At 41.1% G+C, this 27,879-nt stretch overlaps 1 protein-coding gene across 1 annotated transcript in view; it reads left to right on the top strand.

The window, feature by feature from the left end:
* The window catches only part of Gpc3 (glypican 3), a 337,098-nt gene extending 310,766 nt beyond the window's left edge, over nucleotides 1-26,332 (top strand). The window contains exon 8 of the mRNA XM_036174731.1: nucleotides 25,816-26,332. Coding sequence (XP_036030624.1) covers nucleotides 25,816-25,985 — 170 coding nt within the window. The 3' untranslated portion in view covers nucleotides 25,986-26,332. The remainder of the gene's footprint in view (nucleotides 1-25,815) is intronic.
* Nucleotides 26,333-27,879: the final 1,547 nt, after the last annotated feature.

Raw genomic sequence — 27,879 nt, 5'->3', positions numbered from 1 at the left:
TTTCTCACCTTGGGCCAAGGTGAGGTTCACCTGGGAAACATACCACTATGCTGATGCCTAGTACACTAAATATTTAAATAAGTTAGAGTTCATGCCTGATGAGAAAGCCTTTATTGGTCTCAGTCTCTCTCTCTCCCTCTCCCTCCCCCCCCCTCTCTCTCCAAAATAAATAAGTCCACCCTGCTCAGTCTATATAATGTTAGTATATGTTTTCAGAGCCATCATTTGGTATTAGCTAACCAATCAGTGTGCTCTTTTCTGGGGAAGACTGTTTCTCCTAGTCTCAGCATTCCTTAGTTGCCTATATTTCTGTGTGAGGTTTAGGCCCTATGGTCTCTTCCCCCATCCCATCTACTTTAGCATATTTATTGTTGTCCTTATTTAGCTCTTATTTAGGCCATCATGTTAGTGAGACTTTACAATGCAGCTCCTGAAATTCCTGAGAGACGCAACACAAAATGAAATATGTAAAGTCAAAACAAGTCCTTACTGCCTAGCCCATTATAGAGCACTACCATATTAATCGGGTTTGATATATCCTCTTTCTGATCCTTCTGTCTCCACATCCTGAATTCTGGAATTACAACTATGAGACATCATGCCTGGTTTATGAAGTGCTGGGTATGAAACCCAGGGCTTCATTCCTGCTTCATCATGCACTCCAGAAACCTCAATGGTATTTCCTGATCTGCACTTCTAAATCCTTCACTACCTCCCCATGCCTCCTACTTCTCAGAAAATGATTTATCTATCTTGCTAGAAGACACAGCATCATCCAGACAAATGGTAGACTCTAGAAGAGTCACGTGATATGGCATTGCACATTGGTGGTGGGAAGGGTGTCAGAGTATGGTAGAATATGAAAATATCTGTGTGTAAAGATCCATTATACTTAAAACAAAATTGTCTAGCCAATCAAGCTCTGTAACAGACTGCTTTTTAAGAAAAAGTACAGTCACATATACACACAAAAAATGGGCTGTATATGTACTTAGTAGAGTCCGTGCCTAACATACATGAGGCCATGAGTTTCATACCAGCACTTAGCATAAAACTTAGCACAGATGTTGTGGTACATACTAGTAACCCCAGCATTCAGGAGGTTGAGGCAGGAAGATCAGGAGTTCAAAGTCATTCTTGCATACATAGGGGGTTTGAGGCTTGAGCTACATGAGTTCCTGTCTCTTAAAAAATTAATTATAGTAAAAAATTGTAGTCATTCTTATTTCTTTATTATTCAAAATTATTTCATGGCTCACATTTACAAAATAACATAGATCTTCTAAGGGCTTCTTGGTTATAAACATCCTTTGGGGAGTATACCCTATAACCATTTTTAAAGGAGACACTCAACATTTACTAAGTTCTACAGTAGTAAATAGCATGTACATAGTGAAAATGACCTCACTAATGACACAGAGATCACTGTTGAGTTAAGAAGGCACAAGGAAGAAAGAAATTATCAAAGAGAACTGATTCAGTTCAGTCAGTCAATTGAGTTGAACTTGTAGATTTACTGAGCATCTCGTTTATGCCTAATTCTGTTAGGTACAATGTTAGAATATGACAGTACTTACTCTGTAAAAGGAAGGTAAACTCAAGAGGGCCAAAATGGTTGGACTTCACTCTGTATTTACAGTGATGAGGCACTCATTGCCTATGAGCACAGTTGTGGCAACTTCTCCCAAGTTATGCCTTTATTTTCAAGTTGTTACTTGGGGAGGGGGTCAAGAGAGATCAGGAGGAGCATAGACAGTGATTAGTGAAAATCCTTACTATGCTATACAGGGATATTAAAGCTCGGAGAGTGTCTGCATCTCTGCCTAGCACCTTCTGTACATGTGAACTCCCACAGTTTAATGAAAAGGATATAAACCAACCATCTGCAGCAACATATTTGTTTAAAAAGGAAACACCAGCATGAAGACTTAGCAACTTTGAACCAGTTGAAAGGAGAGCATCTGCCTGATATTCTCATAGTGGTTATATTAATTATTCATCTTCCATTCTTCTTATGATTTGTGTTACTAGCATATTTGTATTGATTCCACAAGAATCCTTCCAAAAAGAACCTACAAATGGTTACTTCGGAGAGATTAAAATCTACAAGGGAATTAAAGCCCCTGACATGCACAATTAAGAGCATGCAATGTTCTATCCATCTTGAAAACCATCTTGAGGCTCTCACATCCCTGTTGACTTTTCATTTATGTATTATGTGCCAAACAACATACTAAATGCTTTACATATCTTCACAGCAATCTTCAGTTTGTAGGTGAAAAAACTATGATCCATAAAAATGATATGAATATTCACGTCAATATTGAGCATGTAGTACTGACAACTGCATTTATTTGGCTCCAAGTCTAGGATTCTACCACAACACCACCCACTCTGGTGTGTCTCATACTCCTAGGGTATATGCTGTCTGACTCACCAGGAAGGAACCAGAGTCTCTGGCTTGCTCATAAGCACCATTGCCTCTTAAACTAAACACCTGGCCCTGTGGAAATGAGACTCAGACTGCAATTGACGTAGGAGGGCAACATATTGAGAGAATCAGATAGTTAGTAATGCCAAACCAGTAAGATTGCCCTGGCCAGCTACAAAACAGCACAAAGTCAACAAATCTCTCTCCAGAAGACAAAGAGGAACTACAGTAGAAATGGCAATAAATGTGAAATCAAGATGCTTTGTCCTTCAACATTTGTTGAAGACAGAATTTTATTAATCCCAGGCTGGCCTTTGACTTACTATATAGCCAATGTTGACCTTAAATTCTTGATTCTCTTGCTATTATTAGTCTACTCAACTAATAAGATTATAGATGTGCATACCCAAGGGCTTTTGTATGCCAGGCAAGCCCTCTATCAACAACTACATCCCTATTCCCTTACTTTACAATGTTTTGTCCCCAATAGGAATGAAACAAGACAATACTGGAAAGGTGGCTCAGAGGTAAAAAACACATATTGCTCTTGCAGAGGACCTGAGTTCAGTTCCCAGCAAGCACACTGGGTTCCTCACAACTACCTGTAATTCCAGTTTCAGGGGGATGTGATACCTTTGACCTCCATGGGCACATAACCAGACAGACGTGCACCATATACAGATAATTTAAAATAATAAATAAAATATTAAAAAGTAACTACAAAAAGACCATCAGATTTTGTGGTGGAGATAGATCCCTGTCACACCTATAGATCCACTTTGCCTCAAAGGCTTTTGGGTTGATGTCAGAGTTCTAGGTAATAAATGGACCCCCCCCCCAAAAAAAAAAACTAACAGTGGCAAGTCACTCCAGAGTGGGCCTGAGTTATAGATTTTATGCCTTTAAGTTTTATATCAATTGGAAATTGTGACTTTGTAACTTGGTGTGGTGCTAACATTTCTAGCATATTCTCTCCCTATTTATTCTAGATGCAGCTTTGGGATAAGAACTAGGGCCTGGTGCATGGTTGCTAGAGCACAGACACTTCCCGCACTGGAAATGGAAAGTAGCACTGTGTCTGATTAAGTCAAAAATATTCATTAATGCCTGGGCCTGGGGCCTGTGTATGGAGAGAGCATTAAAATATAGACCAATCTTGTCACAAAGTAAGAGCCAAGTAGACTGAACTGTCTCAAAATCAAAGAGCCAGTATTTGAACAGTCTTGCTTCAAAGTTTCATCATGCCCATCAGTGATAAGGTTATAAGCAGCAATAATTTTATTTCTATCTTACATATCTAGGATTTAGTACTTTAAAATAGTTGTTGTAACTTAACAAAATGCCATATTTCATGGTTTCAGATTTAGCTGTTACCTATAGCCATCTCTTTTTGGCTCCTTTGGAAAGAATTGTGATTGTGATTATTTTAACATTTTTAAATACTAACACAGCTACATTAGATTCAAACTCAATAAAACCATCTAGATACAAGCCAGTTGGATTGGTTTTCTTTATTAAAAAAAAAAAAAAGATGAGGGTTGGAGGAGAGAGCTCAGTGAGTTGCATATTCACAGAGACCAGATGTGTGGCTACAGACAAAGGTAAGCGGGTATCAGGGTTTTGCCCTGCCCATCAGACCAGAAATACTGGTTTCAGTGAGCTCCAAATTCAATGACAGAGTGTCGAAAAATAAGGTGGAAGCGGGGCAAGGTGACACATAACTTTAATCCCAGCATTAAGGAGGCAGAAGCAGGGAAATGTCTCAGAGTTCAAGGCCAGCCTGCACTTCAGAGCTGGTTCCAGGCCAGCCAGGGCTACATCATGAGACCCTGTCTGAAACAAAAAGGAAAAAGAAAAGAAGATGGAGAGTGATAGAAGACACTTTGGCATTGACCTCTAGTCTCTACATGCGCACACACGAGTTCACATGCACACACACACACACACACACACACACACACACACGAGAGTTGAATTCAACAAGACATTCTTCTTTCTGTCTTATAGACATAACATTAGTTAGCTTGCTCTTTGTCCCCAAAGTGGACTTATAACCCAGTTTCATTTATTGGTTCCTAAACACATTTTAAATACATCTGAAATAAACTTTGCATAATTCTCTCATAAGCCCTATTCTGAGACAGCAGCATATTTCAGTTGGCCTTTTGTTTTCTCCCTGTTCATGACCCTATCCTTCTCTTTGGTCCATAAAGTAGGATATAGATAGTATCTGATTTCATTCCCTCTGTAATCCTGTCATGGCATTTGTATTGCTGTTAGTTTTCAGATTAGCAAGCAGAAACCCTTTCGAAGGGCTGTGGTCACATAGGGATATCCAATCTTTCTCCTTGTGTCTGTTGTTCCCTCTGATTCTATTAGTACTTCTGTGGTAGTGGTTCCTGTTTCTAAGTAACCCCATAGAAACAGATTAGCATTTCGTCACAATGGACATGCCCATGTCTAATTCTACCTGAGTCTTACTGTGCTAGAAGAAAACTTGCGAAAATAAAACTATGTCAAAGGCTAGAGACTGACTAAGAGGTGGGCATTCATTAATTCATTCTTTTTTTTGGGGGGGGGCGTCCTTTGAATGAAACCAAGGGTTTTGTGTGTACAAGGATAATGCTGTTTTTCTTTGTTTTTGATAGTGTCTAATGCAACCCAGTTTGGCTTCAAATTCCTTGTGTAGCTGAGGCTGGCCATGAACTCCTAATATTCTTAAATACTGGGGTTATAGGCATATACCACCACACCCAGGTTTTCATTCTTAATCTTGGCAAAAATCACCAGGAAAATTAGGAGTACTTAGTGCCTCTAAGGAAAACAGGGCCAGTGTGCCTCCTTCCTTTTATGTTGCTTGGAAAAATACTCATGACTCCTTCGCCTTTTATAGTCCACATAAATATTCCAAGCTCCTTGAATGTTTGGAAGGCACTATTTTCATTTTTTTAGTCCTTTTCAAGTTAGAATAGAAGGCTTGTATGTGTACACATGCACATGTTTTAGAACTGTGTGCTTCATGTGCTGTGATTTAATAAATATTTTCATAATCGCCCAAATGGAGCAGTTCATGCTTTTGTCATCAAATATAAACTAATGTCCTCAAGGGGGAAAATGCAATTGTTCTGACACTGGGCCAAAAATGGCCCAAAGAAGATACTGGAAGCTTGGTTCCTAACATATCTGTCCTGATAAGTTAGCAGGTGTTCCATGAAAACTACAGAGCCTGTTTTTAATTCCTATTGAAATCATTGCAAGTGCTCCAAGTTTTATCACTCATAATTAACATAAAGAAATTAACATCTTAAGAGCCTAAATATTGGAAGCCCTATGAGTGCTGAAGATATTTAAAGGGAGACGCAATGTAAATAGGATGAAATTCTTAAGCAAGATTACTGATATGACAGGACTAAAGAGCTTGGGAGTGTGTGAAAAGTGCCTTTTTTCTTCCCTTTAATAAGTCCATTACTTGCACTTGGGCATATTTTAAGGTCCTTTTCAAGCTGAATCTAGACTTGAGCATGCTTTGCATTTCAAGCTTTGTCTATCAATCATTAGAAGCCAAAGTTATTTCTGCTTTAAAATAACAGGAGCCAGGAACAGCTAATCTCTTTTCATTCTGAGTTCCTTACATTATTTTACCAGGACAAAGTTTGTGTTGGCTACAAAACAGGCCATTCACAACATCCAGGAGAAGGAATTTAGGTAAGAATGAAGAGAGATTGTAGGATGTATAAAGACTCCCTCTCCTGGGGCCATTAAGAAATTCCAAATTGGCATGGTTTTGAATAGAGATATTGCATTAGCCTTGCTAATTTCAGTAATTCAAGCTGATAGTCTCTCTTTACCGGGCTTTTGGTTGAAAGCAGCCCATCACTGCAGTACCCTTGCGGTGTGTTTCTCTGCTAAGGTGAGCTGGCATTTGAAAGGATGTGATCAAGGGGGACTGTACCCAGCACAAGGACATCTTGGGCAGCTCTTCAGAACCCATGCCTTGCTTTCCTCAGCAAGGACAGTCTGTCTTCACTCTTCTTTCTCTAACCAGGAAGGAGCATATGAGACAGGCAAGATTTGCCACTCCCTCAGCTCCATCTTCTGACCCCTTTCAGGGTTTCTGTCTGGCTTCTTAATTGTGTTCCTTTCAATAATTGGGAAAAGCAAAGTAACCCTTCCAAGGTTTCCTTTTCATTTTATCTTGAATTAACAGATAAAGCATATATTTCTAGGATATACATGATGTTTTCCTGTATGTTTATAAATGGGGAGTGATTGGATCTTTTTTTAATAATGGATACATATTTGCTCTTCATTTAATAAGATGTACAAAAAAGAAAGAAAAACCTGACAGCTAATGGGGGAAAACATCAATTCAGGGGAAGGGAAACTTCTTTTTAAAGGAGTCCACATTTAAAACACAGTCTCTTAAATCTTTCAGTTAACCGCCATCTCACATCCTGCTGGCAAAATGTACAAAGGGAAATAGTCAGAGCCGCTCGAGCTAAAGAAGTAGGAAGACGGCGAGTGTTTGAAAGGGTCTAGGGTTTCATCTGAAGGACAGCTGCACTCGACTGTGCTGTAGTCAGATAAACCAAACACCAACAAGCCAAGCAGACCTTGGAAGTGGCCCCAAGTGCAGTGATAGCAAGAGCCTTGGATGACAAGGCACGTCAGCAACCCAGGCCCTCTGCACATCCGGCCCAAGGTTATTGACTTTGCTTTCTCCTTCCTCAGTCAGTGACTAAGACCAAGGCACAAGGGCTTTGTCTGAATCCTTCAGGTCATTAAGCAATAAGGATTAAAAACAGAGGAAAATAGCAAAAAAAGGATGGATGTAAAAGAGGGGAGAGGAGCACGGGAAGATATTAGATCTTATGTTCCAGAATGTTCCTCAAGAAATATCCATAGTTAGCCCATATAAGTAACATCTTGCTGGGTACGGTGGGGAACACTTGTTAATCCCAACCTTGGGAAAGTTGAAGCAGGAGAATGAGTACAGCCTGGACTACATATCCAGAAAGCCTGTCTCAGAGTACTAGTGCCCAGAAAATGAATCATAGGCTTGGTGAGGTGACAAACATTTCCATATCTTGTGCCATTGTCACTTACTTACAGGCAGAGCAATATGGACCATTGATCAGTTTTTGCCAGGTTTTTTTTTCCTTAGATCCTCTGCACTCTCTGCTCTTGCTCAGATTCCCAGGGTTCTTTGTTCATGCCTCTCTTGTGGCACTTAGCACATTCTAGCTTGGAGGACAAGTTATTTTGGGACTCAAATCATCTGCCTCATAAGATAGAGAATTCCAAGAGGCCAAGACTGAGTTTTCTTCTGCCATAGCACCTGGCACAATGCCCAGCAAATGACAAGGGCCTGATTCCTGCTCACTGCTGCCTCATCTAACACCTACTCAAAGACAGCCTGGGCTATATATCCAGAGACCCTGTCTCAAGGCACTAATGCCAAAAATGAATCTTATGCATCTTCACCTTGTGCTGGATAGAGAGCTCCTTGAGAGTAGATCCCATAGCTTACCCAGTGTCCTCAGGGGCTGGCTGGCTGGTTCCTAGTACATCAATAAATGTTTCTACCACTCAGGAAATGTTTAACAATTAAATATGTTTATCATACACCCTTCTGTTCACCTATGGCTGCTATACACACCCCTACTCATCCACTTCAAGAGATGGCAAATGTTCACACATGTAAACAGGTGTTTATATGGACTCAGGTAACTGTAATACAAATCACATCTTCACGTCTATACTCCATGTATATTCATCACTATTCTCCCTGCAAAAATGTGGCCAAGATTGGAAACAATTTTAGGGAAAAGAGCTATGAGAGGAAAAAGAAAAAGCAGTAAGATAATGAAGGCAGGCTGAGAAAGATTGGTAGGTGAAGGAAACCTGTCTGTTTTGAGGGCTCTGAACCCTCTATGTTGTCTGCCTGGCTGGGGCATGCGAAAGATGAACCCTTCCCCCCTCAAACAAAAAGCTAAATAGAAAAGGGACCTCTTAAATTTGGTCTTATCCTTAATTGTAAGGAAAAAAGACTTGAGGATTACTTACCTTGTTGGTAGTCAAAGGGAGACTTCAGTTTTCTCCCCTGGGTGACCTAAACTGCAATCTGTCTCTATAGCCCTCTGTTAATACTTCTTGTATTTGTGAGGAAATTATAGTGACTAAAGAGGCTCAATTTACTTCCTCTAATCTCTTAGTGGAGAAATTAAAAGGACAACCAGAAACTGTTATCCAACCGGAATTGTACATGGCACAGGGAGAACCAATTGGGACAAATCAATTGAAGAGAACAATCTTTATTTAAGGGGCTTGCATCTTTAATCACGGTAATCCCTTTGGTAAATTGCTTTTTCTAGTGACATTGCATACCTAATTACAGCATGCTCATTTTGATTTTCCCCTTACATGTTGTTTGCTGTTTGTGCAGTTGTGGGTCTCCAGGCTGAGCACAAACTAAGTGTCAGTATTAAACCCTAATCACCCAAACTCGAAAGGTCTCAGGACCACAATGCCACCATTTTTGGAAGGAAACCAAAGGTCACTAGACAAATAGGTTTTCTCTGTGTAGCGCTGGTTGTCCTGGAACTCATCCTGTAGACCAAGCTGGCCATGAACTCATAGAGCTCCACCTGCTTCTGCCTCCTGAGTACTGGGATTAAAAATGTGCCCCACCACTGTCCAGCAAATATATTTTCTTTAGCACTTCCTCAGAAGACCCATTTTATACCTTGTTAATGATTTGAATTATCTTTTCTATGAAGTATTTTCAACATCTTAAAATTGTGAAGATAGAAGAGAAATTGTACATGGGTCCAACCAATAGCCATGAAGGTAGTTTACATACTAAGATTTGAGCCACTGACCAATTTATATAGCCTAGAGTCATGCTGGTTTGCTTAATGCAAGCATTCTGTTGTCTAGCCATATTCAGTAATGTGTGGTTGTGACTCCCCATTTATCTTCCATACAATTCTGTACAGATAGATTTTTCATATCTTGAAATTGCAGTTTTTAAATAAATGATTGAAGTTTGGTTGGTTGGTTGGTTGGTTGGTTCAGTTCTTTGAGAGAGGGGCAAGTCCAGCTCTTATTACCCAGGCTAGTATCATAACCTTCATTCATGTCTGAGCCTTCCAAGTAGCTGTGAGTACAGCTGTATACCACTATGTCTGACTCTGGTTTTTAAAAATATTTGTTGAATTATGGTACTTATTATAAGATGATTTTCATCCCAATTCCTTAACATTGTAATGTTAACTTGATATCTTATTCTACGTTATCTTTGTTTGTTTGTCTTTCAAGACAGGGTTTCTCTGTTTAGTTAGTTACATTATCTTTTTTAGAAAGACATTGACCCCCTTTTCTCAAAATTCCTTTTTCCAACCAGTCCATCCTGCCTTCTGCCCTGTTGTCTTGCAGCTTGACCATATTTGGCTGTCATTCCTGCATGCTATGGTGAAATAGATCCCATAGACATACATCACATGCCAAAGGCATATATTCAAAGTGTATTCCCTGAAGCTGTTTTCATATAGGAGAAATCAGAAACAACCTAAATGCCTAGCCATGGGAAATAGTCCATTTTTATGTTCACTCTATGGAATTCTTTGCAATGGTTCAAAAGAATGAGGTCATTCTTCAAGTATTAACACACAAAGATTTACAAGATGGTAGAATCTGAGTCCATGTATGCATATAAAACACATTCACCAGTAATCATCACTGTGAAGTTGTCAGAGGAAATGGTGAGATGGAAAGTGAGGGGGTGTGTGTGTCTGGGTGTGTGTCTCGGTATCTGAGTGTCTGTGTCTAGACCATATATATGTTGGTATTGTTTGAATCTTTAATTTCAAGAATGTATTCATGGAAATCCCATGTGGAGGTTTTTTGAAAAAAATAAAAGAGAGGCTGACAAGATGGCTCACTGGGTAAAGTGCATGTTGTACAAGCATGAAGACCTGTGTCCCCAAAACCCACATGAAGCCAGACTAAATAGTGTGTAATCTCAGTGTTCCTCTGAAGAGGTAGGAGGTGGAGATAGGAGAGTCTCTGGAGTCTGGAAGGCCAACTAACCTGGCATATACAGTAGTAAAATAATAGGAAGTTAAAACTGACTCCAAGGTTGTCATTTGACTAACATATATGCACCATAGCAAGTGTGAACCATGCACTCCCACCTGTGAACATATATACATATGTACACACATATACACATCAGTCACACACATAGAAAAATTTTTAAAAAAAACAAAGAGCTAAAAATAGAACTCCAGGACTCAGCTATAGTCTTTCTAGACATATACCCTAAAGGAACTATATCCTACCACAGCTATTTGCATATCCACGTTCATTGTTGCTGTGCTCAAAACAGCAAAGAAAGAGAACCAGCCTAGATGTTCACAAATAGATGAATGGGTAGAAATGTGATACATATATACAATGGCAATTATTTAGCCATGGAGAAAAATGAAATTATGAAAATTTCAGGAAAATGGTTGAAACTGAAAAACACTATATTAAGTGAGGAAACCCAGGCCCAGAAAGACAAATATCTCATTTTCACTCTCCTACATGGACTCTAGCTTATAACTTTAGTATGTGTGAGTTATGTGAGAGTGAATGTGGATATAGGTCATAAAACTAGAAAAGAGGACCAGGAGAGGGGGTGAGGGAGTTTTAAGAAAAGGAATGGGGGGGGGGTAATAGAATACATGTGACATGAAAGGAAAAAAACTGGAGATGGAAAGGTACAAGCAAGAAGAGGGTACAGAATATGGGGCAGTTGTCAAGGAGCAATCAATCAAAACAAAATACAGATGAAAATGTTTCAAACAAACCTGTTCATTTGTATCCTAATGTTTTTGAAAAGTGTGTTTGCATAGGGGTAGAGGGAAACTATCAAGGGGAACAGAGGAGACTAATGGAATGAGGAAGGTCAAGACAGGGGAAGGTAGCAGGATATAGGAGACATAATCAAAGTATATTATATACTTTCATGATAAATGCCTTATGCCACCCATCATAATAACATCATAAAACAGTAAGTATTTATGGGCTAATGGTGTAGCTTAGTTGGTAGAGTACTTTCCTAACAGTAGCAAAGCTCTGGGTTCCATCTACAGCAAACAGGAATTATACAAATGTAATCCCTGTGCTTGTGAAGTGGAAGTAAGAGAATCAAGAGCTCAAGATTGAGACTAAAGAGAGGCTCAGTGGTTAAGAGCAATTGCTGTTCCTGCAGAGGAAGTACAAGGCAAATCATAACCATCTCTATTTCCAGTCCCAGGGAACCTAATGATCTCTTCTAGCCTCCGAGGGTACCAGGAACATGCATGTGGTCCTTGGACATACAGGCAGACAAAACACCAACATACATAAAGTAAGATAAAAATGTTAGAGGTCAAGATCATCCTCAACACAGATAATTCAAGACTACTGTGGTCTACATAAAACCCTGTCTCAAAAATTGGGGGTGGGGGAGAAAGAGAGGAAGGATGCATTTACATGTTTCATAGTTGGGAAGATAACAATCAAATGAAAAGACTAATGGTTTGGAGATAGACAGATAAAATGGGCTGCTACAGTAGCCCAGTAGCAAACAATGGCAATGGAAAGGAAATGGATTCTCCAAATATCAAGAGAACAAACAGTACTTAGAGTGGTGGTTAAGTCTGTGTGGAAAATAAAAAGGGAGACTGGTAGGTTTCTGGCTTGGGCTACCTGGTGATGACTAAAAACATTCCCTGAAACCCCGGGGAGACAGGGGAAGAGGGGAAGAGCAGTTAAGGGAAAGGAAATGCCTCCTTCCACTGGAGATATGCTAAGTCTGAACTGCCTGACAGACATCCAGCTGGGAACAGCCAGTGAACTTGAAAATTTCCAAAAAGATGTCTGAGATCGACCCAGATGTGGAAATCCTCTGTTAGAGATAACAGGGCTTGGGGGAAAACCAGTGAACATATTGAGGAAGATGTGTGAAGTAGAAACAGTGAAGAGTAGAGGAAGAGAATGCCCATCTTTAAGAACAGTGCAGGAGAAAGAACAAAGTCCAAGGAGGAAGCTTAGAATGATTAGAGAGATAGGAGGGGAACAGGGTGGAAGCAGTGTCAGGAAGCAGGGGCCATGCCAAGTTTCAAAACAGGCAGTAGCCAACAGTATTGAATGCTGCAAAGGACTCTAGATGAAAAATTCAAGAGAATCCATTGAAGGATTAACTGTAACTGGTCTGGGGGATTTACGGGGCAGATGAAGGTGTTCTACAATTGCACTCTGATGACAGTTGCACACCTCAGTCAATTCACTAAAACTCACTGAACATTTGAAATTGACTTGAAATGGGTGAATCTTATGATATGAAATTTTTACTTTAAAATTAGTCATGATATAAACCAGGAAAAAAAGAATACGTTGAACTTTAGTTTGAGAAAAGCCATGTTTCCAAGGGGCATTTTCCAGTATGATCTCTTCTTAATTAGTGTGGAGAAAACACCATGCAAGAAAGTCATAGGAGTATCCAAGGTTCCTGTGCCACACTTTGATCACCCTCCCACTGCAATATTAATAGCAAGTTTCCATATTTGATTTGTTTTTCCCCAAGCCATGAATATTACCACCCTATGTCTCCTCTTTTGGATAGCTACAGGTTGAAGGCATGTTTGTTTTTATTTATCTTTGACATATAGTTCCAGAATTTTAGAGTGACCCACTACAAAGCCCCAATTTTTATCTGGTTTAGTTACTGGTGACTGAGTCTTTTTTGAGATTTATAATTACATCATTTTGCCCCTTTTCTATCCTCTCTCCAAGCTCTCCCATACATCCCTTCTTCCTTCTTCTTCTTTTTCAAATTCATGGCCTCTGTTTTTTCTATGTTTTAATGTGCTTTAATATGAAATTGTCCCTGAAATGACCATCACTCATTTGATGATGCTTACAGCATGGTGCTTTGTCTCAGCTGTTTTCTTTCTTAATTCTAATTAACCAATCACAACGTGTATTTGTCTAGCTGACACACACTTTAATGTGTTCTGTAGTTAGGTAAAAACATAATGGAAACCCTGTCTCCCTTTTCACTTATAAAGAACCAAGACTGCCAGTGGTCATATTTAATCAGTGTTCATGCCAACTGCATCTTCTTTTAATTTTGGTGTGCCATCTTCCTGCTGTTTGTTTTTTAATACTCCTCAATAAACTGTTATTTTTTTTTAAGATTTATTTATTTACTATGTATACAGAAGAGGGCGCCAGATCTCATTACAGATGGTTGTGAGCCACCATATGGGTGCTGGGGATTGAACTCAGGACCTCTGGAAGAACAGTTGGTGCTCTTAACCTCTGAGCCATCTCTCCAGCCCATAAGCTGTTACTCTTTATAGTAGAATTTTTCTTTCTCCCATTCACATGTTTAGAGCTGTGGGTGCAGGCTACTTGGTACCTTTTTACCTTTCCCAGCATCACTTTGCACTCACCTACTTTGTTTGAAAGCCCACAGAGCTATTTGTGGACAGACCATCTGGCTTTTCCTGCTCAGTTTGCCTGCTTTTCCATTGGGTCCTTCCAACTTAGGTCCTAAGCGTGGTCCAAAGGACTTTTCTCCAGCTAATGCTTCTTCTTTGCTTCCGTGTCCTGAGGGGTAGCTAGCTACCCTTGTGCAGTTGCACTGAGCAGAGTCTACCACCTGGGAATTACAAATTGTTCTTCTGGGGGATTCATTGGGAACAAGTCTTGCACACAAGCGCCTCCATACAGTTACCCACACTCAATATTTCATATTGCCTAATACATGTTTTCATTATTTTGATATTTAAGTCAGCAAACTGACAGCTCATAGGCATCTTTCTCCCCACCTTAAGCAAATCACCATTTGCTCCACTAAAATCATGTCTTGGTCAATTACTCTGGAGCTGACTTAACATTTTCCTCTCCATGCTAGCCACTGACTCCAAAAGCCACTCATCATTTTGAGAGAGATTGTTCTCCAAGCAGTGTCTGTGTCATAGGGAGTATGTGAAGGTCACTTTGACCCTTATACCTTCATCCTTCATCCCTATCATGAGACCTTTCAAGATCTGAATGAGATTCTAGAATCTCGGTGCTGGAAGAAGTTACTTTACCTTCCTCTCCCCAATTCCATCCATGTTTGAGTTCCTTCACCAACACCCTACCTCATGGCTGTCCAAACTCCTGTGGAGCACCTCCTGAGATCTGATCACCTAGGGGAGCTCTACACACCTCTCAGGGTGTTCTGTCAGAAAGGCCTTTGCTCCTTCATCCCAGTTTTCAGATTACAATAGTGATCTTAAGTCCAAATTATTTTCTTCTTAGGAGAAAAACAAGAAATAATGGAACCTCTGCCACAAGAAACAGAACCTGGCTTAGACATTTATATCAAGTGAGGAAGAACCAAAAAAAATTCATGTTTATTATTCAGAACCAAGAATTGAGGATATAGCTCACTGGTAGAACTCTAGCACAGCATTCTTGAGGTCTCAGGTTCAATCCTCAGTACTCAGAGAGTATAAGGGGGAAACAAACAAAAGATGATTGCAGTTTCTCTAAAAGCCAGACCTGGGTGTGATAGTTCACATGTATAGACCCAGAAGTCAGAAGAATGAGGCAGGTGAATCAAAGCAAATTCAGAGCTGGCCCTGAGCTACAGAGTCTCACTGTCTCACTACCAAAACATTTTAAAAGTCAAAATCTATCCAGTGATTCCAACCTTGCCTTTGCCTAAGGATATGGAAAAGAGTGCTGTAGAAACAGGAGAGAAATGTTTGTTAGAGAAAGCTGTGATTAGACCAGAAAGAAAAATAATAATTGGATACAGGAAAGTTGCTTAGAGAGCAATGGAAAAAGAAAAAGAAGTGAACTGGGAAATGGAAAAGTTGGGTGGAGATGAAAACACAGAACTTCCAGGTTAAGGTATTACACTCATTCTTGTGCCAGCATGCAAATGTATTTTACTGACACTCATCCCATGGACCTCTGCAATGAGAAGGGGGGCTGGCAGGTGCTACTGAGAGGATTGAAGTCCTGTTGCTTTGTATGATCACAGCTAAGCAGTGGACTTCATTAACAAGGCTGTATTTTGATGTTCCAGAGACAGGCATTAAGACTTCAATCACAGCAGCCCCTACACTTGGGAATCAATGGTGCGGGAAAGGATGGGCTGTGGACCAGGGGTGGGTAGATCATGAGGCAGGGACAGAGGCCAAAGGTATTGGGACACAGTCATCAAGGTTGCAAGTAAGAAATGAATGGAAGCTACTCATTAGAAAACCTGTTTCCTGCTCTGCATGTCACACACAATGCTGGCATGTGTCAGCTTCTTGCATAGCAAGGCATCAGGTTCCAGGCAACAAAAGCAAATACAAAAATAATCTTTGTGGATTCCATCGGTACTGAGTACCATAAACTTCTGCCTGGGAATCTTAAGGCCAGGCTTTGAACCTGGCCATTTGCTTCCTGAGCTTCCTGTCATTGGCCCTACATTTGTGTTGTCTTCAGCATGGGTCAGTGGTGACTCCCTTGATGAAATCAGAAGCATCAGCCCCTTAAGAATGGTCATGCTTGCAAGGAGATTTCTCCTCATCTACATATTCTCAGTAGGCTGGGAATAGGTGTCAATTTGGGCATTTGTTCATTCAGGCAACAAGCATATGTTTAAGTTCTATATTGACCAAATCCTGTGTGGAAGCTGTGGAGCACAATAAAAATCATTTCTTACTTCACCAAAGTCAGTCTAGTTGAGGAGAAGACCCTGGAAATGACTAACTGTGCTATGATGCAGATTAAAGTTTGTGCTACAGTAGAAATCCAATCCAGCTACTACGGAAAAGCTATTGGTTTTGGCCGAGGCAAGAGGAATAGGATTCCTGAACGGTGTGTTGTGTGTAAGTTGAAACTTGGAAGATATATTTGTGGGTAGATGAGATGGATTGGGGGAAAAATAAAAGATGGAGAGCTAGGAAGAGAAGGGAGAGAAAGAACATACAGACATCATCCTAATCTAAGGAAACAGCTTGAAAACACTTCAAGTCCTTGACATTTTCAACATTGCTAGGACAACAGTATATGATGTCTGGAAAAATCTATGGGCGGTTTTCCAGTTAGAAAGCAGTGAAACAAGAAGCAGAGAAGCTGCTAAGGACTTAGGACTCTCCCATATGCAGTAGTGAGCCATCAAAGACTTGTGAGGCAGGGAGAAATGTGCTCCCACATGTGTTTTTAGGAATAGAATCCTGTCTTATTTCTAGCTGTCACAAAAGAGAACATTCCTTCCTGAAAGCCCCCTACACACAAAAAAAGTGGAGCATTGGAGAGAAACCAGTATCGTATATAACTGGGGCGTTGAGGACTAGGTCAATGGCCTGGGCTGAAGCAGAGGAAAAAGGGCCAGCCTCCAGATGGAGAGAGAAGAGATGCCTGTGTGAGAATAAGAATGAGCACTCTCTGACAATCCAGATCCACAGGTGTGAGGGGGAGGGGATGGAGCCAAGCCATTGTGTGCATTCAAGTAAACTGAGAGAAAAATAGTCTCGGTTTCCCCAAATCTTGTTGATGAGAAGGAAAGAATTGTACAGTTGGTGAGCATTTAATGAACAAAACTGAGACAGAACAACTCAGGGAAGGTGTTCAGCTTTCATTTATAAGGACACCTGCCTATTCTTGACTTCCAGTCTGATGCTCCCGCAACCAGCTGAGTGCTTTTATTAGCTTGCTTTCGCCACCCACCCATCCACCCCCAACCCCAGCTAGGATGCAAGTCGTCTTTCATGCTATTGGACATTCCCAGGACACTGTAAGCACTCTGATCCTAGGGTAATCCCCCCACCCCCACACCTCTACTGCTCATAAAAAAATGGAAGCTTACCAGAGTTTTCCCATCAAAATAAAGCCCTCATGTATTTGATAAAATCCTAATATAGTTGGCTCTGAGGAAGTACATGAGCACTTCCTTATTCCCATGAGCCCTCAGCAGTCATTGGATTTGGCTACAATAAGTGACATTTTGTGTTTTCTACATTCTTAAAGCCCAGTGATGCATACCTTTGTAACTGTGTCATGCCCACAATTGGTGTTACAATAAGAGCTTTGTAGATCTAAACCATTAATAGTTAAATTTATGAGGAGAGAGTCTCCTTGTATTTATTGTTTTCAAAATGTAATTCAAGCGTAGCATCATTTGTGTGGATTAAAATGTATGTTTCCTGAGATTGTATATACTTGCTCTTTAATAATTAGTCTCCATTTAAAATCCCTAAGTGCCTTGCCCCTGTAAAAAGCCCTCTTCCCCATTCCCTATTGAGGAGCTTTACATGCATTCCATGGTAATGCTGAAGAGCCATTCATTTTTATTGTTGTGTACTTGAGTTTCAAAACACTGGGAAAGAACCATTTGATGTGTGTGCATTGGTATTTGTTGGGTTTATTTACAGCCCCGTACCTGCTAAGTAAGGTACCAGACTAGCAATGTCCTTGCATTGGGGATTAGGGAGTCTGTATCCCAAATGCCATTATCTCTTGTTTTCTAATATAAGATTGCTGGATTGGGGGCTGGAGAGATGGCTCAGAGGAAGGAGGTGGTGGTGCTTCTGAGATGGCTGAGGGAGGGCCAGCATCAACTCTTACTCCCCAGGCTTCCAGGACAAAGCTATTCTCTTTTTGGGAATATAACTTGACTCATGACACATCCAAATAAGTCCAATAGTGGCCCATGTTATGATAAGATTATATAATAAAGCCATTTGCTATTTTCTAAAAGATTAAGTGATCTTTTGATTGATTCTTAACTGCCAAACAACAATATAGCATAGTTAGTGTTTTAATTTCTTCAATTTTATATTAAAAGGCTAAGTAGCCGGAGCCATAGCTGAGGGGTGATGGTATTATCTCCTGACAAGGAAGTTATCGTAGAAGAGAATATATTGAGTCACCAATTGGAATTTGAGAGTTGGAATGTCACATATGGTAGCAGGTGATCCAAGTTGCCCAACAGTACTTTTAAGACCTTTCCACCCTATGTACAGAAAAGAGTGCCATCAAATTTTCCCCCAAGGAAATGGAATTTAATTTGAAGGGCTAGCTCAATCAGAAACATTTTTTGAAGTTTTCATTGAGTTTGCAGTATACTCTTACTCCATCATACAACTTTACATGGTTTTTAAAGACATTTTTCAGATGTATTAATGAATTTCAGTGTGTGTGTGTGTGTGTGTGTGTGTGTGTGTGTGTGTGTGTGTGTGATGTATATAGGTGCACAGTGTGCAAATGGAAGCCCAAAGAGGCCTCAAGAGGGGATCAGTGTCACCCTGGAACTAGAGTTAGAGAGAGCTGTTGAGTTGCCATGTGGGTGCTGAGAATCAAACCCAGGTCCTCTGCAAGAGCAGCAAGTGTTCTTAACCACTGAGCCATCTCTCCAGCCCCAGCCTTGAATATTTTTCTATAAAGCCGTGTACTTTTCCTCTACTACATCTCTGGGAAGTATGCCATGGTTTCTATGCCCATAGCCCAGTGCAGTATAACCTAAAGATCTTGTATCCCAGCTTGAAAAACAGGCCTATTATGAGAAAGTTCATTCCTCCTGAATGGGGACAATCTACTGTATTCTCTCAGCACTCTGTTCTTCTAATAGAAATAATCCTCAGTTGTAACTGAGGATGTTTGCAGGCTGAAATTAGCAATAAAAACAATGAAGTGGCGATCTCACTGCCTAGCCCTGTTCCAGGAGGAGCCATGAGATCACTCCCGGGTTTTACAGTCAGTTATCAAGTTGTCAAAATCGAGAGCTCACTGATTTGTCAATAAGACATACACTATGAAATGGGCCTATTCTCAAAGGGATCCCATTAGAAGAATTAAAACCCAAAGGCCTGAAGTATGCCTGTTTACCCACATCTGAACTGTGAAGACAAAAAGCTTCATTTGCAGAGCCACTTGCTCTGCTTTCAAGTCCAAGTCCTCATTTCATTCCTGAAAGTTCATAAAGGAGGTGGGGTTACTGCGGCATGAAGGGGGCTTTTGTTGTGGTTCAGAAGACAAGGAAACCAAGATCTGTTGGGGAATCAGAAACCAATAGCAAAGCCCCAGGATGTCCGTGTGAATGGGCAGCAAAATGAGCAGTGTTGCAATGAGTGCCGTTTCCTTGGAGATTGCCCCCAGTTTTATCCTCTAGGGTATGCCAGGCAATGGCCTAAGGTTTCACATACTCAAGTCTTAACTATACGCAGCAAATGGAAAACACAGGGATGGATGGCAGTGCTGTTCTGTTGCTATATTAGGGCCAGATTGAAGCCATCTGCTGGAACAGGCTTGGCAAGGAAGAAACCCCCATGCTTGGCTTAGCAGTAGCATCCTCTTCCCTGCCATTTTTAATTTTAAGACACGGTCTTCTGCCAAGGATGACCTTGAACATCTGATCTTCCTGCTTCCACATCCCAAGTGCTGATGATATTACAGGCATCTGCCACCACACCCAGTTTACACAGAGCTGGAGACTGAACCCAAGGCCTTGTACATTTGAGGTGAACATTGTTACAACTGAGCCTCATCAGTAGCCTTCCTCCCTTGCCATTTTGAAGGCAGCTAAAGATGTCCTATGCCATCATATGCCATCAGTGTAAGTGAAGGTCCTATAGCAACTTCTTGATGCCCATTTACTCAAATGAGCATTTGTTTGTTGTTATATACTCAGGCACTCAGAGGCTTTGAAAGGGACCAGAGACTGATCTCACTGGCTGCCAAATCTTTCTCCACTGCCTGTGCAGGCCTGCTTGAGGGACCATCCCTCAGATACGGCAACTTCTCTCCCAAAGTTGTAGGCAGTGGCTTTGGTGTGGGTAATAACCATGGGTTAGAAACAAAACCAGAGCAGTGCATCATGGATTTGTTTATTGCCAGGATCTCTCATCCAAGATTAGGAAGTCAAGAAGCAAGAGAATTCAGTAGCTGATGATTACTAGAGAAATATCCTGAGGGAAACAACTGATTGACCCTGCTTGTATGGGGAGGCTCTGTTGGAAAAGGCCACCTTGGCTATTGTGAGTAAAGGAATGATTACAGCCTGCAGCAGACTGTGCCCCTTTTCCAGGTCCCAAGAGCCTCGAAACCAGAGAGAAATAAAACTCAAAGGAAGTGTAGGGGTCATCAGTTCAGCACCCTGATTTGCCAGACGGGGCAGCTGAAGCTCAGAAGGAAATGCCTTATCAGAGGTGAAGTAGGAAAGCTGTGACCAAGCTAGGCATTGAATCTAGAGTTCCAGGCCCCTAGGGATGGTAAAGACTCCTTGGGGATTCCAGGAGGAGATTTTTAATAACCAGGAATGGAGGACTCTCCTCTCAGAGCTTTGCCCAGTGCAGAAAAGCTTTCCAACACAAACAACAGGCAGCCCTAATGACTGACTGTTATTTTAAATGGATCATCTAATCTACAACACAAAGGCCACGAAGGCGAAATGAGAGTCAGGGCTGAGTATGTAATTAGTACAGATAGTTGGGTCTACCCCCTGGGCATAGTTAAACTGATTACAAATAGAAACAGACTTTTAAATGTAGCTTGGGAAAAAAAAATATCCTTGCTGGCCCAAAAGGTTCTCACAGAAGAGTCACTCTAAGATAGAAGCAATTTATGTCCCTGTCAAAATATACACCTAACATGATGAAAATATAGTATGGAAATCATTAAAAATATGAGTGATTTCAAATAAAATCATGTGTGGTGTTTCTCATATGTCTAGTTTATAGCAAAACTGAGTTATTTAATTTGGTGTAGATTTAGCTTTTTTGTGGGGTGTTTTTTTTTTCATATGTGCTACTCACTGGTCCCCAGCTTCTGTTCCCACGGGCTTCTTGCTTCTTCAGGACAAGATGCCTGAGTCTCTCTGGCTTAGGCTTAGGGTTGTGCTTCACAGAGATAATACAGAGATCGCATTGTGCATGCCCTGTCTCAGAAACCGTCAAACCACCCCCGCCCTGCTGTCTTTACAAAAATTTTAACATTCCTAACCCACATATTTTGGCCTCAATTTGTCCTTCTTGACTTACCTTTCATCACTACTACCTCCCATCACAAATGCATGTGTGCGCACGCACGTGTGCACACACACACATACACATCTGGAGAGTATGTACACCATACCCTTACACCATAGAGGTCTCTTGCTCCTATTGCTCCACTACCTATAATCTCAGTTCTTAATAATCTTTCTTTTACTCAGATTTTCCTTTTTCTGAATTCCCTCAGTTTGTGTTTTCTGTATTGTTTCTATTTCAATGTTCAGGTCTTGAACTATTTCTGTAAAAGCCACTTCAGTGAGCCCTGCTGTAGTCATCATCATGATTCCTGATGGAGAAAGCCAAATTGGCCTAAGTAACCCTCCCAGATATCTCTGTTTGGGGCTTTATCTCTCCATTTGGTAGTCTGCCCATGCCTTTGTATGAGCCCTTGCTGCTTTCAGAGGGATGTCTACTTGGTTTGTCTATTGATGTGGTACCCTTGGCGCAGTGTACGATCCCTTGAAGCAGTGGTTAAATCTTTCCTCAACCTCTGCTTACTCTTTGGGACATCTTCCATAGGCTAGCATTGTTTGCGATTTATCTTTGACCAAAATCCTGTTTTCCCTGTCTCCCACAATACTCTCTTATTGTTCTCAGCTCCCTCTTTCAGCTCTAATCCTCATGGTAGTGGCCCTGGCCGAGAATGTGGCTTTGCTGGGCTTCTCGTCAGTGTACACTGCAGGCAGGGAACTGAGGGATTGAGCCTTGGCAATCTCTAGCCATAACTTAGAGAAGAATATTCTGAGAAGCCATTTGGTGGCTTAGATTTATGCCTGGGACCTAACAGCCTTAACCATCATCACCCATTTCTTAGGAAACAGAACTGATAATTTCCATGTCAGATCTCCAAATCAAGAACTCTGCACTATTCTACAAAGTTTAACAAGGTTTCTTCACTGAGTATGAGATGAACTTGAGGTGGAAACAATACCTTTTTCTCATGCTTTGGAAGTTCCCTTTTATGATAGACATTCAGTAACTGAGGTTTGTTTGTTTTAATACGAATTTATTACTACTTAGTCCTGCAGCGTATTTGGTATACAGAATTCTTCAAGAAGCAGTATGGTGGGAGGGCTGGAGAAATGGCTCAGCAGTTAAGAGCACTGGCTGCTCTTCTGGATCACCCAGGTTGAATTCCCAGCATGACATCTAACTGTCTGCAACTCCAAGATCTGACACCCTCTCACAGACATACATGGAGGCAAAACACCAGTGCCTATAAAACAAACAAATAAGCAAATAAATAAATGGTTAATTAATTATTTTTAAGAAACAAGAGGTAGAGGCAGGTTGATCCCAGAGTTTGAGGCTAACCTGGTCTACAAAGCAAGTTCTAGAACAGCCAAGGCTGTTATACAGGGAAACCCTGTCTCAAAATAACACACACACACGTGAACAAAAACTCATTAAAATACAAGCAACGTGGCTGCATAAGAGTTTTATGGTCAGAGCCTGGATTCAGATAATACTGGTTACCATGGAAATATAGACCAAAACCACTACCGTGAACTTGAGCTTGTAAAATGGGAATACCTACTTCATAAGGTTGTGGGGAAGGTTAAAGTCAATGAGATATTACAGCTGAATACTAGAGCATACTGTCTGGTAAACATGAGCATTCAGTAATTTAATTGGAGACCATTGTTATCATTTCCAAGTATAAGGTCCAAGGGAAATGATTAGAGGGCCAAGGACATGCTTGCTGCACAAGATTGAGTTCAGTCCTCAGAACCCAAAGAAAGCAAAGAACCTACTCCTGAGAGTTGCTTTCTGACTTCCTCCTATGCATCTAAGCTCACACATGTCCCACACCCTGAGTACATGGTAGAGTAATGTAAAGTGAAACTTGCGTTCAAAGGATTGAAAACAACTGGACTGAGCCGAAGTGTTGCACCTGCTGTAGCTGCTACAGCCACCAGGACTGTTTAGTGTCAGCGGGTTATTTGAAGGGTCAAATAGAGGAGGAACACAGTGGGAACATTAATAGATAGTGTTTCAGCTTGATGTTGGGCAAGAGTATCATCCAGGAAAAATGTGAAGGCAATGCTGAGAGCCCTCTCATTCAGGTCAACCTCCAAAATACCCCTCTTCGCTTAAGTGGAGAAGCTGCCGTGCGACTCAAGGCGTGGCTTTCAAGAGATCAGTCGTATGTGTTCTCTGCTTTACTGAAAGCTGATCAGGCCCTAAGCCTGTGTTAGCCTTGCCAACTGACAGCTGACCCCAGCCATCTTGTGTACCCCACATAATTCACCTTTCAGAGAAAGAGGTCTAGTCTCCAAGCAGAGTGTTGCTCTTTGTTCTTTCCCCCTTTTATTTTATCTGTCTGTCTGTATGTATGTACTGAGGAGGACCTGGATTACAGCCTGCTGAATTACTTTTCCTGAGCAACAGAGTTCCCCAGAAAACAAATTTGAATTAGTATCAGCACTCAGGCAAAAGAAACGTGCTTTAATTTTACAGGAGTAAAATAGAATCTGACATATATATATATATATATATATATACATATATATATATATATATATATGTATATATATATATATAAAGCTAGGTTATCATCTCATTGGGATGCAATTACAGAATTTAAAAAATTTATAAGATCAAGTAATACTTGACTTGGTTAATATAAGCAGATAATCCAATAGAATATGTAGATTTCAAATTAATAGGAAAACTATCAATACCTATCACACTAAAAGGCAGGGAATGTGAACTATTACCCATTGAGAAATGTAATTAATAAGCCAAAGCATAGAAAAACTTGATCTACAGTGGTGATTAAATATATGCAAATTAAAGAAACTTTGAGGTAAAATGTCTTGTTTCTTCAGATGAGACACATTAAAATTGGTTCTCCCATCATCCTTGGGAGCTTTATAGATTGCAATAGCCTTTTTGGAAGGTAGGGTCATAGCCTGTGAAATCAGAGCACCAGGCTTTGATCTCCTTGATGTTGCTTCCTGTACTAACCCATGGCAGCCTCAGAGCTGTCCTGGTCTTGGACCCAGTTCTGCGCGTATTTGGGACCAGTTGAATCCACACACTTGCTTCCTGGGACTTACTGAATATTTTCATGGCCTGTAATAGGAGCTCTTCCTTCCTCTCCTTGCCTTCATTCAGTAGAATCCTAGTCATTTCCTCTGAGACTGTTGGTATGCCTCTCTGTGCCCCAAAGGGATCTTTCTGGCCCCTGGCTATGGGACAGTTGGCTGGTTGGTGAGTCATTCACATCACCTTCACAAAATACTGAAATAGAGTCAAGAAGAAAACAAGGGAGTGGATTGGATCTGTAGACACAAATTTGCAAGAAACTGATGCCTGGACTGGTGATCTAGAATTTCACATAGAAACCTCTGTCTGCTTAGATTTGCCTTCTAGGGGACTTTTACATCAGGCCAAATCAAAGACATCCTGTTTCTTTTCAGAATCATGTACATGTCTCATACATAACAAGCAAAGAATGCAAAACTTTTACCCATTAGCCTCTCCTTAACCTTAATCCACTTGGCATCAAATTATATCCTGTGTTTTCAGGCACATCTAGCCAGAAGCCTCATACACCTGAAGATAGCTAGGAATGCAGCCCAACAGAAAATCATAAACTTATTGAAAACTTTAGGAGAGTTTGGGGTGACTTTTTGTGGAAGAGGGGTAACTTGATTGAGTAGTTCTCAAGTGTGAACTTTGTAGGTGGCAATGCTGTATCACAATGTCAAAAGGTCGACATGCTTGCTCAATAGATGGGACGATTGGATGAGGTTTTATTGCTTTTATGGGAGAGGAAATTATATAAAAGAGGAAATATTTGGGGAAAAATAAAGCTTTCAACAGCAAATTACCCTGTCCTTCAACATTAACTCACATTTCCTGGAATAGGAATATCAGTACACTGCATGGGGCTAAGAGAAAGTCCATTACATATTTCCCACTCTCCCTCCGTCCCTTGCCAATACACAAGGACAGATATGTTCACCCGCATAGCACATTTTGATGTAAGTTCTGATGAAAACGACCTTCCATTCAAGGGTAGAGACCTGCCTAGGAGATGTTGCAAAGGGCCAACAAACATCCGGCTGTGTTGGTGGAGCCAGAGCAGAGAGGGAAGTACTGACTGACTCATTCCCCACTGCTGTGCTCTCTGCAGAAGAGTACTTCTGGCTATCTCCTTGCACACCACACCCTCTCCTTCCTGCCTCTGGAAGCCCTCCCTTCCCAAACCAAAGAAAAATCCAGACAGGGGCTGGAGCCTGGGAATGGTGTAGACCTGATGGGTTATATAATCCTGCAACTCAAATCTTCCTTCTCTTTTGACAGAACTGGCGTATGATCTGGATGTGGATGATGCTCCAGGGAACAAGCAACATGTGAATCAGAAGGACAATGAGATCACCACCTCTCACAGTGTGGGGAGCATGCCATCCCCACTGAAAATCCTGATCAGTGTGGCCATCTATGTGGCGTGGTTTTTTTCCCTGGGGCACTGACTCGTCAGTGGTCCAGTGCTTGTGCTGCCCTGCAGCACCCTGTGGTCCTCCTACAGAAAGGGGGGCCACCTTTTTTTTCTATTTTTTTATCTTCTATGCCTCCTCCCGCCATTAAATAGAAGGCTAACAACCGTCTTTCTGAAAATCAAATGGCATCTTTATGAGGAAGGTAAATTTTAGTAGTAAGGTAGATTGTCTTTTTGAAAAAAAAAAAAAAAAAAACCTTCAAGTTGTGCCAAATTATTTTCTTACATTTGACTGCTAGAACATGGTTGTCATGTTTCCCTCTTTTCTCTTTCTCTGCATGGATTTCTTTGAAAAAAAAATAAATAAAAGTTCAAATAAAATGATGTTGGGTCCTTCTTTATAAAGTGGTCTATGCTGCCTCTCCCTTCATCCAGATTTTCTCTCTCATCTGGCTTTCTAGTCAGTCTAATCCAACTAGGATCCAAAAGGTCCTTGGAGGCAAGTAGCAGTGCTGACTCAAGCATTAAACCACTCTTGATTAAACCACCCCTCCCCAGGTGCATCGATGGCCAGTCTCCATTGAGAAACCTCAGGGTGACTGTCCTGCCCAGGAGACCAACAGTGGCTCAAAAGAGTTCTGCCATGACCTCTCTTTACAGATGTCCCTTCTGAACTGAAGAGATACCTCCATTGGTAACATGCTTGCCTTACAAGTATGAGGACCGGAGTTCAATCCCCAGAAACCACATGCAGAGAGCAAGGCATGGTGGCTTGTGCTCGCAATCCCAGCTCTGTGGAAGCAGAGATGGGCAGAACCCTGGACTTGCTAAGCCAGCCAGCCTAACCTACTCAAGGAGCTCCAAGCCAGTGAGAGATTCTGTCTCAAAAAGCAAGGTAGAAAGCATCTGAGGAGTCTAACCTCTGACCTTCACATGCACTGGCTCACACATGTACATCAGCATGTGTATACACCTACACATACACACAAATTTCAACTAGAAAAGCTTCTGTTATGTACAAGTCATAAAATTAATATTCTCCTTTTCTCTAAACTTGAGAGGTAGACCCAAGTGGTGCAAACAAAGAATTCTCTCAGCTCTCTCCTGTCAGCTTGGGCTTGTTCTCTGTCATATCTCCCCTCAAGGACTACAGTAAAAGTTGTCATCAGCAAGCCTATGATTTACTAGAAGCTTCTCTAACCCTCTGCCTCAGTTGGCTTCTCCAACAGGCACTTACTTAAACCTTGAGTTTTGTGAATCTATTGAGTGACTGGTAAGGCACCAGATTCTAAAGAGAGTGGCAAGTGAAAGAGCCCTTGATCCCTGCCCTCATACTAATTCTAATACTGACCTTCTGTGATTCATAGGCCCAGTATTTTGAGTCCATGTTGTACACATACAGCATCTCAAGTATTTATGGCACTTATTATTTATTTAGATTGTCTTCCTGCTGCCAAGGAACTCCAGGAATAACCAATTTGCCGTTTTTCTCTTGTATGTAATGTTCTGTATACCTGGCCTTCCTATAGAGAAGCCAGGGTAAGATGCAGGGAGACGATGGTCAATCCTCTTTGAGTCCAGGAAATGGTCCCCTTCAGTAGCTCCTGCTTCAGTCCAATGATAGGAGGTCACCACAGGGGAAGGTACAACTTATCACAGCTTAGCATCCCATCCACCCCTCACCCCTGCTGTCACTAACACTCTTTTTTTGGCCTCCTGAAGAGCAAACTTTCCAATATCCCTCCCCCCTTTTTGGTCCCTTGCAGAAATGCCTACAAACACAAAGTAGAAATTTGGGACTTAGCTTTTTCTAAACAAGTTCTATTTTTTGTTCTGTTGTTGTTTTTAGTTTTATGTCCTAATGTAACTTTCATGATTCATAGTGGTTGAAAAGATGCAAAAAGCAAGAAACTATCTTTGTTTTGAAG

This window comes from Onychomys torridus, chromosome X (genome assembly GCF_903995425.1).
Source record: "Onychomys torridus chromosome X, mOncTor1.1, whole genome shotgun sequence".
NCBI classification, from domain to species: Eukaryota; Metazoa; Chordata; class Mammalia; order Rodentia; family Cricetidae; genus Onychomys; species Onychomys torridus.
Note: the sequence above shows the minus strand (reverse complement) of the source record. Positions and strands in the feature narration are given on the sequence as shown.